Source organism: Phalaenopsis equestris, unplaced genomic scaffold, assembly GCF_001263595.1.
Source record: "Phalaenopsis equestris unplaced genomic scaffold, ASM126359v1 Scaffold000233, whole genome shotgun sequence".
Lineage (NCBI taxonomy): Eukaryota > Viridiplantae > Streptophyta > Magnoliopsida > Asparagales > Orchidaceae > Phalaenopsis > Phalaenopsis equestris.
In genome coordinates, this window is record NW_018164675.1 from 695,718 (window position 1) to 708,264 (window position 12,547).

A 12,547-nucleotide genomic window follows, 5' to 3' on the forward strand; every position below is an offset into this window, starting at 1 on the left:
TTTTAATATATTAGACAGTATATTTTTATAAAAAAAATATATATATATATATATATATATATATATTTGAAAGCCCAAAGGCTATTTTATTAAATAAAAAATAGGGTACAAATAGATTTTGTGGGAGGTCTCTAACATGGCATTCTGACCACACAAAAATCACCATACCAAATGGTTCCAAAAAAGAGAAAATATAACAAAATACATAAGAGATCTAAATAAAAAATCAAAAGTGTCAAAATAGGAGTATCAGGTAGCTGGAGAGCGACCCAATTTTGCCTTGCCTCTGCCTCTAGTTCTAGGGAAGGAGCCAGCTAATAAATTGGTCAAATGAGTGCTATTGCCATTAGTAACCAATGTATCATCCAATAGATTCCCTAGCACGAGTCGTCCTCCAATCTTCTTCCTCCTCGTGTAGACCTGTCATTCCTCATCCGAAGATTGGCTCACCTGAATGGTCTGAAGTACGCAGGATATGTGTGGGTTCTTGAACATTAGAAGCAACTACTTGTTGTACCAGCTGATTTTTTATATGATCGAAAGAACACTCGTGTGTCTTGGCATGTAAGTGAACCTTTTTCAATAACAATAAGTGGTATTAGCACATTTGGATCTATACCTGTAGAGTGGTGTTCTTCATCTGGAATAGCGATGTTGAAAAGAAGATCGGATTGCACCTTCTCAACAAGGATGGTAGGTGGCTGATCTTTAGTGATATTCGAGATATTCGAAGTGATATTCGACCTTAAATGAGCATGCAAGCGATAACAAATAGTAGAACTGTGACCAAACATACTACAATGAGAGCAATAAAGAGTGTGTGGTTCTATTTCAACCTTTTGTCAATTCCTGTTGTGAATAGTGTCAATCCATATCTCATTCGGAGTTGGTTGAGTGATATCTCTCTCAACTAACACACAAGCCACAGAGGGTCTGGTGACGACAAAGAGTAAGACTATCCACCTTGAGAGACTTACCGTAAGCAGTTGCTAAAGAGTAGATAATTTTCATGTTGAACAGATGTAATTTTAACCCCCGAAAACTTTATCCAAACATGAATGATAGGGGACTCCGCTTTTGAATCAAAATCGAAAGTCCACTTCAGAATTTTCATAAAACGATTATCAATCTTGATAACTTTTTGAGAGAAAATGCGAGTGTGATCGGCATCGTGAGATAGCTGAATAAGTATGTCGACCGTCAAGTAGACAAATGTACCAATTGTCCAATAGTTTCATAGCATCAAACTCTTTTCGAATGATCTTCAGTTTTGGGTGACCATAAAGAAATTTCTCCACTAGAGCAAAACGCCAAGAGGACGCGAGAGTACTGGTTTCAACCTCAGTGAGAATAAGAGTTGACTTTTCATTTTTTTTCAAGTTTTTAAATAAAAGTGTGCTCACCACCACCTTCAAGAGTCTCGTGGAAAGATTGTGAAACATTGCAGGACTTACCGATATCAAAATCAGACTCTGAAATTGAAATAGGGGAATGAGCAGGAATGAGAAAGTCGCCGGCAAGGGCATTTGCATAGGAACGGAGCGTCGAGACCATCTCCCTCACAAGATGGTCACGGTCAGAAAAGAACTGTGTGGCGGGCCGCAAGGAAACAAGCAGACTTCGGGCGCTGTCTGCCGGGCTCGCTTCGTCTGGAGAGAGCGAGGAGACGACCGCAAGAAGAAAGTTCGTCGGCTATGGGAGACGACTGCGGGAAATAGCGTCGTCGTCAATGGAATCAGACGACGATGACAAGAGCGATCCTCGTCGACTACGAAGACTACAGGGAGTGATTGACTTCAACAGGAGAGACTAGAGTTGTAGGTACGTGAACTTCGTCATGGGAGACGCCGAAGAGAAGGGAAGAAGCCGAGAGATTCACCGTCGGGAATCACCATGGGACGAAATTCTAGCAGTGCGTGCTGCTGGCCACGCTATTTATATATATATATATATATATATAATCTGAATTGTAATGAAAATCATTTTGGGCTAAAATCTCAATAAAAGTCTGAGAAAAATTTAGAAAATTCTAAAATTATTCAAGAGAAATCTATCACTCTAAGCTTAAAGTAATAGTCCATTCGCCCTTTGTTATAATCTATCAAGCGTGACCAATTTAAGATTAACGTTGCCTTACAAATTGATCATGTGATATCAAATGTAACTCTATGGTCACATTCAAAGATCTCATACCAATAAGAATATGACATGTGTCCCTTAACAACATAATTTCGATGCCAAATAACACTACAAAAGTATGGTAATGACTAATGATGTTTGATTGGGTGGTTCACTCTAAAATAATATCAGTAAATCTTAAATTATTTACTAAAATTTGAGATTTACTATAATTTCAATCAGTAAACCTAAAATTTGAATGCATTTGCTAAAGCATAAAATCTTTTTTAGCTAGAGTCGATATGAAATTATCTTCTTAAGCAAACATCCACCTTAGATTTATTCTTGTTACTTTACACCACATGGTTGTGTTGGTCAACTTTTCTTTTGATTTTGAAGATAATTTTTAAATTTAATTTAATATATAAGAGGGATATAGTTTGAGTTTTAAAAGTAGTATGTTTTAATTCTTAAAAAATGAGATCAAATGGATCTCATTAGTCTAATGGTTTGCATAATCGAGTCTGATACCATGCCCAATACCACAAATACTTCACCTTCCCGAAAGATAAGTGTATGTGTCGGCGATGGGCCCAATTTGCAAATTAAGAGATTTGTGACATCTGTTTGACCTGCGAAACTTTCATGTGTGACTGACAAGTTATTCTACCTAATATAAAAATTAAATAGAGTTTATTTTACTTGGGTTCAAAGTTTCATATAGAGGCAAGACAAACTCCTATAGTTAATTACATCCCAAATGACGGGGGTCACTTGAGAAAATTATCGATGATGATCAGAGGTACTAGTCTTCAAGAATTCAAATTTTAGGTTTTTATGGTAAGACGTGGAAAAACAAATGAGAGTGACTCAAATAAGAACAATTATTTTCAGGAGTCCAAACGAAGGAAAATGTAGGGGATGTCACAGATCCTGAGGAGGAACCTCAGTGACTTCCCAAACTATCCTAACGTGTGGCTAAGTTTTGGAGACGATGATCTTGCCAATTTTATTATTTGAGACTTACATTTGCATAATATCCGATTATGCAAATAGCCCGCAGAGATATGAAGATTTACATCTTACCACACGATAACCTCAGAACCTAAGGCTAGTTAAGACTTACGCTGTACAACATGGTTGTGCAGGAGCCTAAAGAGGGTATGAGGATTTACGTCGCACTTGGTGATCTACCTCAAAACTATATAGATTGTTATTGTTTAAACTAGGGAGAGAGATTGCTGAAGATATTTTTGCTCGATTCAAGCTCGTTGTCGTGCTGGCAACAAGTTTGACTCCAAGCTCTTTGTTGAAGTAGTAGTCATAAGGTTTAAGGTTCACAAGGTTTTACCTGGTGTGTTTCAAAGTCTTGGTTTTGTTGTCATTCAAGCATTATTGGGGGGTTAAAGTTGATTAGAGTGACACCGGTTAGGATCTCACGGTTTCTTTGTTCTGACATCACTATTTTATTTTTAATTACTTAGTTTAAACGAGTTATTAAGCTCATTTAAACTGGGGAGATCACGTTAGCAACTGTGAGTTATCTCATCCGAGGGACTCCCGTAAATTCAAAAGTACGTGTTATGTTTTTTTTTGTTTTGTTTGAAAATGTTGTTTAATTTTTTAAAGTTGTTTTGTTTTGAAAATATTGTTTGCAACCTGACATGCATGATACATTATAACATAAGTAAATTACAGTGATATGACAGTAAACAAATTGTATCCGCGTACCTAGCGTATCTGCTACTGTTGTTCCCGTTGCATGACTAACTCATAAAGCATAATAGAATTTGCAGGGAATTTAAATAAATTTGCATAAAAATGAGAAAACAATAATTCGAATGTAAAAAGCAGCAAAATGAGCGTAACAACTGCTAGGAAATTCAAACAGGCGATCCTAAGGCTTCTTACGGTTCCGGGCAGCAACTAACAAGCTTACAGGGTGATCCTACGACCTCCTGCGGCTTCGTGCAGCAACTAGCAAACTCACACGGTGATCCTACGACCTTCTATGTCTCCGGGCAGCAACTAGCAAACTTACACGATAATGGACAACACTTTTCAGCACCTCTACAGCCTTTCTACAACACTCACAGCAGCTTTGAAGTATTTTCCCACACTTTCCAGTACCCTTAAAGCCGCCAAACACCACTTTAAAACCTCCCAAGATAGTATTTGAACATAAAAGAACATATACCCGCGAAGAGGCATTCAAGTCATAGTTTTCCAAAACATCATTTGTATTTGAGCGCTCGAAACGCAAAATCAGTAACGGAGCATCTGAAATCAGCAAAAATATGTAACCAAAACAACGTTTATAGTTTTCCAGAATCAGTAAAAAAAATATATGGCCAAAACATCATTGTAATGATCTTTTTTCCACCTTCCTATGCTTCATGTATTGCTTGAGAATTTTATATTCATAGGGAGGAGATCCGTATGAAAGTGAAATAAGAAAATCATCCTATTTCCTTCATGAAATTGTAGGTCGAGCCCAGGCAGCCCCTTAAATGAATAAAACTCAAAAGAAACAAGACTAGGTTCTCATATTCTTGGAATTCACTTACATGATTTTATGTAATACATGTTGAATCCAATGTTATCAATAGAAATACATCAATGCTATACGAGAGATGGGGGAAGTAAAAAAAGAAGAAGAAGAGAGATTGATAAGTCTGATTACTCAAGACAGGATGGCTGTGGAGGCGGATTCCATTTCAAATTTATGTAAAAAATTTGATAACCATAAGATGCAATAGTTGAATATGCTTGGGCCTTACCTTTCTTCAACACAGTAGGAACACGACAAGGAATGAAAAGGAATGGGAGAGGGAGGTAGCTGGGCGCTGTCGCTGGCGAGAAGGAGGCCGGCCAGAGCTTCGATCCAAGGAGGCGAGCCGAGAGAGGTGCGGCGAGCTAGCGTCTCAGGCAGGTGAGGCATTCAGTGCAGTGCTTCTGTCGAGCGTTAGAGGGCAGCAGGCGAAGGAGGCGAGGGCTGAGGGAGAGGCAAGGGGGCTTCTGTGCGGAGGAGAAAGGGGTCGAAGGCTTTGGTTCGTAGAGGCGAGCAGGCGTGCAGATGCTTCGACACAGAGACAAGGCAAGCAGGAAAGTCTCGAAGAGGGAGCTGAGAGCGATTGGAAGAAGAGGTGAAGAGGGAGGCGAGGGCTTCGATTCGTGATTCAGAGAGGGGGAGAGGGAGAGCGGGCTTCGGGTGAATCAAACTGAGGAGCGGGATGGGGGCTTCTGTGCCGAGGGGAGGAGGTGAGCGGGGGAGCCGAATGCCAGGAAGGTGAAGCCTTAGAAATGTATAACCGTATCTGAAATGACTGAGAGATTAGGCGAGGAATTAAACAGATTCCATTCATGTTGTCGGCTCAATTGGAAAAAAACATGACTCTTATTTATATATAATTAATGTGACGTTGAATGGCTGATTGGAAATTCAAAATTCAAAATTTGAAATGACTGAGCTCGTGTTCAGCTCGTGTACAACCTGAATCAATCCCGAGTCGAACTTGAGTTGAACTTGGGTTGAGCTCGGGCACGCGACACGCTAATTAAAAAAATGTGCATCGATTTTCATGCTAATTGCTTGCGCGCAAAACTATAGTGATATGCATGTCCGTCATAGCTAAAGTTGACGTTCCGGACACATCCGTGTAGTCTGTTTCGTCATTCGGTGTAGTCTGGACGAGTCTCTAATGAGCAAGTCAATTTAAGTCAAAATCTTGCGTGGTGCGATGCCTGCACCAAATGCGCAACTAGTAAGAATTCGAGTCGCAATAGGTTTCCCTAGGGGCTGCTCCTATTAATATAGGAACTCAACTCGAGTTTCATATGTCGGTTCTAACCAACTTAGCAAAATGCCGAGGATTCGGGACCGCCCATACGAGACTCGAAGGAGTGACAAGGTGGTTGGAATTGTCTAAATGGTTTGGGTCCCGTACTAGTCCTCTAGGAGGGTCAAATAAGGGAAGCCTAAAGCTAGACCCTCTAGACCCTAGGCTCTAAGGCCCTAGGCTCTAAGGAGAGAAGTGTAGACCTTACCCGAAAATGAGGTCAATAAGTTGATGGTAGGAATTTCTTGGTTTGGTCAACTACTTTATCTTACTAAGCAAACCAAGCCCTCAATACCTCCAGGCAATGGAACGATGCAGTTAGGTACTATTCCCTTCACCATCTACTCTAAACTAATCTTTGCAAATTTATTTAATATGAAAGCAAATTCTACAATGAGCTACATTTAATGACTATTTCTAATAAAATGTTTTCTTTCCTTATCGAAAGTGTTGATTACTATAGAGATTTGTGCCTATGGGAGTTCGATATCAAATTTTAAAGTCCTTATAAAATGAAATCTAAATGTCTGGATGGTGGCTTAAATTCTAATCGACTTCAAAAATTTAAAACTAAAGGCAAATCTATCAAAGGTGTTAGAGACTTAGAGGTAAAGTTTTGCAGCATAAATTTAGCATTGTAATTCATAAATGTGATGTAAATTTAGGTAAACTAGTTGTAATGTGGGTAAAATAGCTTGAGTTTTCTAAATAAAAGCTTTACCACAGTCAAGTTTATAAAAGCACAAATTGCTCTCATCTTAGGTGGTGGCATTCTTCCTAGTCTCATGAGCAAAAAATTTTAGGTTGGGTAACCTCTTATGAGGGAGTTGTTCTTGTTGTAGTGTTGTTGCGATTATTGGGGATCTTGCTACCTATGAAGCGCATACATTTCAAAAGTGCATCCATGTCTATCTCAGACACAAACATCACTTTAGCACTCTGGGTATGTGCTCAACATGCTACAAACTTTGTAAGAGGTAAAATAGAGCTCAAATCATCAACATGAACGGTCACAGTAGGGGGACTTGGGGCGCAAAAAGCGGAACACAAAAAGTTAAAATAAGTCCCGCGTGAAAGAAAAAATGCCATGTCTTAATCTATTCGACAATTGAGATGTTGCAAGATTATCGAAGATACATTAAGAAGATTTGTTGAAAAGCACCTAAAATGGGGGACACTTGGAGGAAAATACTCTCAAGGTTCTTAAAGATATGCAACAAACGCGAGGGAGAAAAATTACAAGCCGCAAGTCGAGGCATCAATAACATCCCTGGAGAAACATGTTCAACACTCTTTAAAGAGAAATTCAAGACAAAGTCGATCCGCAATAGCGTGCATATCAGAAGTCGAAGGTTTTCTGGTGTACAGTGACTTGTGCAGGCAAGTTAAATTTTTATTTTTGTTAAATATGATTATAGATTTTATATTTTTGTTAAGTTATCAAATATTTATTAATAATTATTAAAAAAATAAAAAAAACACTATTAAAAGCATAAAATTTGTAGTAATTTTAAACTTTAATTATAATAATAAAAAAATTTAAATTTCTTTGAAATTTTCATGAAAAGAGTTTATGCTAATGTTTGGTATGTAATTTAGTGCTTAAATACTATGGTGATTGAATGTGACTATAAAAGTTATATGAACTATTAAAACATGAAAAAATCCCTAAACATTATTAGAATTCTTACGTGACAACTTAAAATGAGTAATAAATGCTTTGTGTAATAAAGCATTTTTTTATCATCAATCATATTTGATTTTTTTTAGTTTTAGAAAGTTCTTTTATGATATTTTACTTCATCCATTAATGATTTCATTAGGAATAATAGAAAATTATGTATTTACAGTAATGATTTGTCTAAATATGCCATGTTGACGCGGAGTGTGGTTTCAATTCGTGTCCGCGGGATGTGAATGCGACACTCTCGCGATCTGCATTTTGCAAAACCCACGATCACAGGAGAAAAACTGAAGCAGTTTTTATTTCATTTCCTTTTTGTCCTTTTTCCTTTATTTCTTTACCAGGTTTCCTTCTTCTATTTCTTCCTTTTTAGTTCTTACCTATCTCTAATTTTTAATTAAGCATTTGCTTTGAGGACACTTATATATATACTGTATTAGCAAACCAAGCCCTCGATATCTCTAGGCAATGGAACGATGGGGTTAGTTACTATTCCCTTCACCATATACTCTAAACTAATCTTTGCAAATTTATTTAATATGAAAGCAAATTTGTTACTACAATGAGCTACATTTAATGACTATTTCTAATAAAAGGTTTTCTTTCATTATCGAAAGTGTTGATTGCTATAGAGATTTGTGCCTATGGGAGTTTGATATCGAATTTTATAGTCCTTATAAAATGAAATCTAAATGTGTGGATGGTGGCTTAAGTTCTAATCGACTTCAAAAAATTCAAACTAAAGACAAATCTATCAGAGGTGTCAGAGACTTAAGAGTTAAAGTTTTGCAGCATAAATTTAGCATTCTAATTCATAAATGTGATGTACATTTAGGTAAACTAGTTGTAACTTGGGTAAAATAGCTTGAGTTTTCTAAATCAAAGCTTAACCACAGTCGAGTTTATAAACGCACAAATTGCTCTCATTTTAGGTGATGGCATTCTTCCTAGTCTCATGAGCAAAAAATTTTAGGTTGGGTAACCTCTTATGAGAGAGTTGTCTTTATTATAGTGTTGTTGCGATTATTGGGGATCTTGCTACCTATGAAACACAGACTTTCAAAAGTGCATCCATGTCTGTGTCAGACACAAACATCGCTCCAACACGCTGGTATGTGTTCAACATGCTACAAACTTTGTAAGAGGTAAATTAGAGCTCAAACACACATCAACATAAGGGTCACAATAGGTGGACTTGGGGCGCAAAAGCAGAACACAAAAAGCCGAAATAAAATCCCGCGTGGAAGAAAAAATGTCATGCCTTAATCTATTCATGACAACTGAGATGTTGCAAGATTATCGAAGATACATAAGGAAGATTTGCTGAAAAGCACCTGAAATAGGGGACACTTGGAGGAAGATACTCTCAAGGTTCTTAAAGATATGCAATAAACGCGAGGGAGAAAAATAAAGATATGCATCAGATTACCCAAACTGGAGAATGATATCTTTCCTTGAGCATGGTGTCGTAGAGAAGACAGAGGTTGAAGATCCTAAGGAGGAGATTGAAGAGGAGTATTCGCTTTTAGCAAATGAAAGAGAGATACTAATGATTCAAGCTGAGACCTTGAGAGACTCCAACACGATTATCATTGGTTGTTCTAAAAAATAGTGAGTCTAAGGTAATGGACGTTCATATAGAGTTTGAGAATGTGGTGTCATAAGCTACATTTTTACAGACGTTAAGAGGAGCATCAGCAGGGCTGACCTTCTTTAATTAGGCCATGAGCTCGAGGGGTCGACACCAGACACATGGCAACCCTGTATTTTAGGATTTTCAAACTTACAAGTAACCTCTTGAGTTTCCACTGCTTAGGGACTTCCAATATGTGTCATATATGAGAAGGTTTTGGGCTATTTCTGGAAGGTTGTACTGAGTACTTTGGGTGTTCAATTTCAGTTCAGTTCAACAATGCACCTACAGACCAGAGGGTCAGGCGAGAGTGGTGAACCGCCGCTTCAGCAACCTTCGTAGGTGCTTTGTAAAAAAAACATCCGACAATCAGATCCAGGTCCTTTCAAAGAAGAAGATCCTTCTCATAACTCGTGAGAATGTTGTGCAGCATGGTTTCAGTCCACAGAATCGTGAAATCCAATGGGAAGTGGGACGAGACACTCCCGCAGTCTGTTGTTTGCGGATCCCATGATTGCAGGAGACAGATCGAGGCAGTTTTTATTTTATTTATTTTATTTCTTCTGCAAGTTTCTTTCCTTTATTTCTTACTTTTTAGTTACCTATTTTTCTTATTTTAAATTATGTATTTGCTTTGATGATATATATATATATTGTATTAGGGTTTTGGATTTTCAATTTCTGAGTTTTATATTTTGGAGGATATTTCTCCTATTTATGTTTTTCGGTGTGTGTACCCTATTCCTTTTGCAAGTGTGTGCCTACAGCTTGCCTATAACTAGATGGTGGATCCCCTCGCCGATTCGTTATTCAACTGCCACTGAGCACCTCCAATCTGCTGTCCAACAGCAGTCTTATCTCCTTTTCTTACCCACACGCCGTCTATTCACTGTTTTCAGCTGAACATGCATCGATGCCACTACAACGTGCTGTAGCAGCAGGACATCACCTTTTTTTTCTGCTTCCTGTTCACTGTCCCGCCGCCTTTCATGCCGGTTTTAGTTGCCATCCATCCGCTCCACTCACTTAATCAACCCTACGTTTTTTTAACAGCTCTGTGCTTTATTAAACCGTCTATGAACCCTAGAACCGTGTCACATGTTCATGATATTTTGTCTCCTACATTTTACAATTCTACTGCATCGCGGTGTCTGTGTTGTGTTCATACTTCATAGCTTGCCACCACCCCTATCCTTATATTTAGTTGACTGTTGACCACATGCCTGAGCAGAAATGTTGATATTGGCGTCATTGCTTTTAAAGTGGCTCCAGCTATCGTCAAATGAATGCATGGAATCCCTCATTACGGTCCCAAACTTGTCCTTAGAAATCAGATTTTTATGTGTTCATGCTCGTGTTCATGTAGATGCGGAAGCCACATTTTTCTGGTCTTGTTTGCTGCATATCCTAGCTAACCTTCAAATCACATCATTAAGAAAGATTAATCATTGTCTTTTCATTATTAACTTGGTCCTACACATACTAAATTGGTGCTTTATAATAGCTGTGGAATGGCTTCTATTCATTATCTACACCCCTCATTTATGATGTAATAGTGTAATTAGGTTAAAATGATACTGAAGTTCGTCACAAAGTCAGTACCTATTCTTTCTGTGAAGCAACCAGCGCAACATGTTTGTTAACTTTTGAAATTATTCTTTTGATTTATTAATCTTTTAGCTTTTCTATCAACGTCACTGCCAATGCATCCGGCTGTCAACGATTCCATAAACCATTCGTTAGCAATAGGAGAAAGGTGCTTACATTTATTTATGTTATTGTTTTCTGTTTGTCTTCATTATGAATCCAGGGTCATCAGTACGAGACAGTATCTGGTTTTATCTGTGAATCATTTGGATATATACCGGAAGAAGGTCAGAAAACATTCGTGGTGCTTGAAAAGGCAAATTATGAAGATAATGATGAGTACAATGAGTCGGAACCTGATCAACCAGATGATAAGGAAAGATGTCAAACATTTGAAATTGAGGTATTTTCACATACTAAATTTAGTGCTATTAAATTGAGTTTTGTTGATATTGAAAGTTACAAGTTTTTCTTCATTTCTCAACGCACTGTATCAAAGCCATGTGTAATGTCAAAATTAGTCCTCGGTGGTGATTGCTTCTTTCTTTGATATTTTTGGTCCTTTTACGTTCTTCGAGACTAGAATTGCATGAATCATTGTATCTCTTCCTAGAATTAATACTTCCAAAATTAATACATTTGCCATGATAATCTGGCAACTTTGATGTTGAGATGTTTGGATAATGTATAGATTTACATGGTATTCTTAATTTCTGAGTTTGATATGCTTTCTCTTGTACCTAATATTGTTTGTTCTCAAGATCATCTGCTTGAGTCTAAAGTGTAGGACATAGTAATGGAACACGTGATAGAAAACATAGAAAAGAATTTTCATCTCATATATATTTATCTTAAAATTATGTATGATTTAAACCAAAATAGTTGGCTCGGAAAAAAATATTCTTGGATAATTTAGTAAGTATATAAAGTCAATAAATTTAATAAGTATTCTATAAGTTATGGAGGTGGAGGTTAAGGCTGTTCTTTTGAAACATAATTTTGAAAAGTATTGCTCGACTTACTTAAACAGATATCTATTTGTCCTTTAGTCATCTCATTTTATTATGGGTATGAATATAAGACATTTTATTATGGGTATGAATATAAGAAAATTGGTTAATAACGAACGGAGATAAGGTTTAGTTGAAAGTGCCTAGCATTTTCAGTTATAATCCCTTTAATGCTCCCATTAAATTCATTTTTAATGATGACGACAGAGATAAGAAGAACATGACACATCGGAGTTTTGTTTAATGAGGCAAACCCTTGTTATTCTAGTACAAATATCAACGACTATGGAAAATTTTTGTGCACTTGAGATATTTAGAATTTTCTATGGCCTCAAAATATCGAAGTAGATTATGCAAAGAGTTGGTGATCTTTCATAGATAACTCTACAAAGTTTTGCAAGTTCACAAGTTTCATAATGAAAAGATACTTCACTATTATTTTTAACAATAAAAGAAGCATTGTTTTAGAGTTGTGAAAGGAGAATGAGATGAACTAAGATAATGATTCCAATCTCATTTTAAATTGATATACATAAAAGAAATATGGGACAAATGTTTCGATTAATTTTTCTTTCTTTTTTTCTGCCTGTATTGTGGTCTGGAGAATGTAATTGTCAACAAAGAATACTAGATTACATTTTTGTTCTTCCATAATTTTATGAATGGATAATATGTT

The 12,547-nt window shown here is 37.0% G+C and overlaps 1 protein-coding gene across 1 annotated transcript in view; it reads left to right on the forward strand.

The window, feature by feature from the left end:
- Positions 1 to 12,547, forward strand: part of LOC110023867 (DUF21 domain-containing protein At1g55930, chloroplastic-like) — a 56,498-nt gene that overhangs the window by 40,027 nt on the left and 3,924 nt on the right. Inside the window, exon 13 of the mRNA XM_020723493.1 lies at positions 11,085 to 11,264. Coding sequence (XP_020579152.1) covers positions 11,085 to 11,264 — 180 coding nt within the window. The remainder of the gene's footprint in view (positions 1 to 11,084; positions 11,265 to 12,547) is intronic.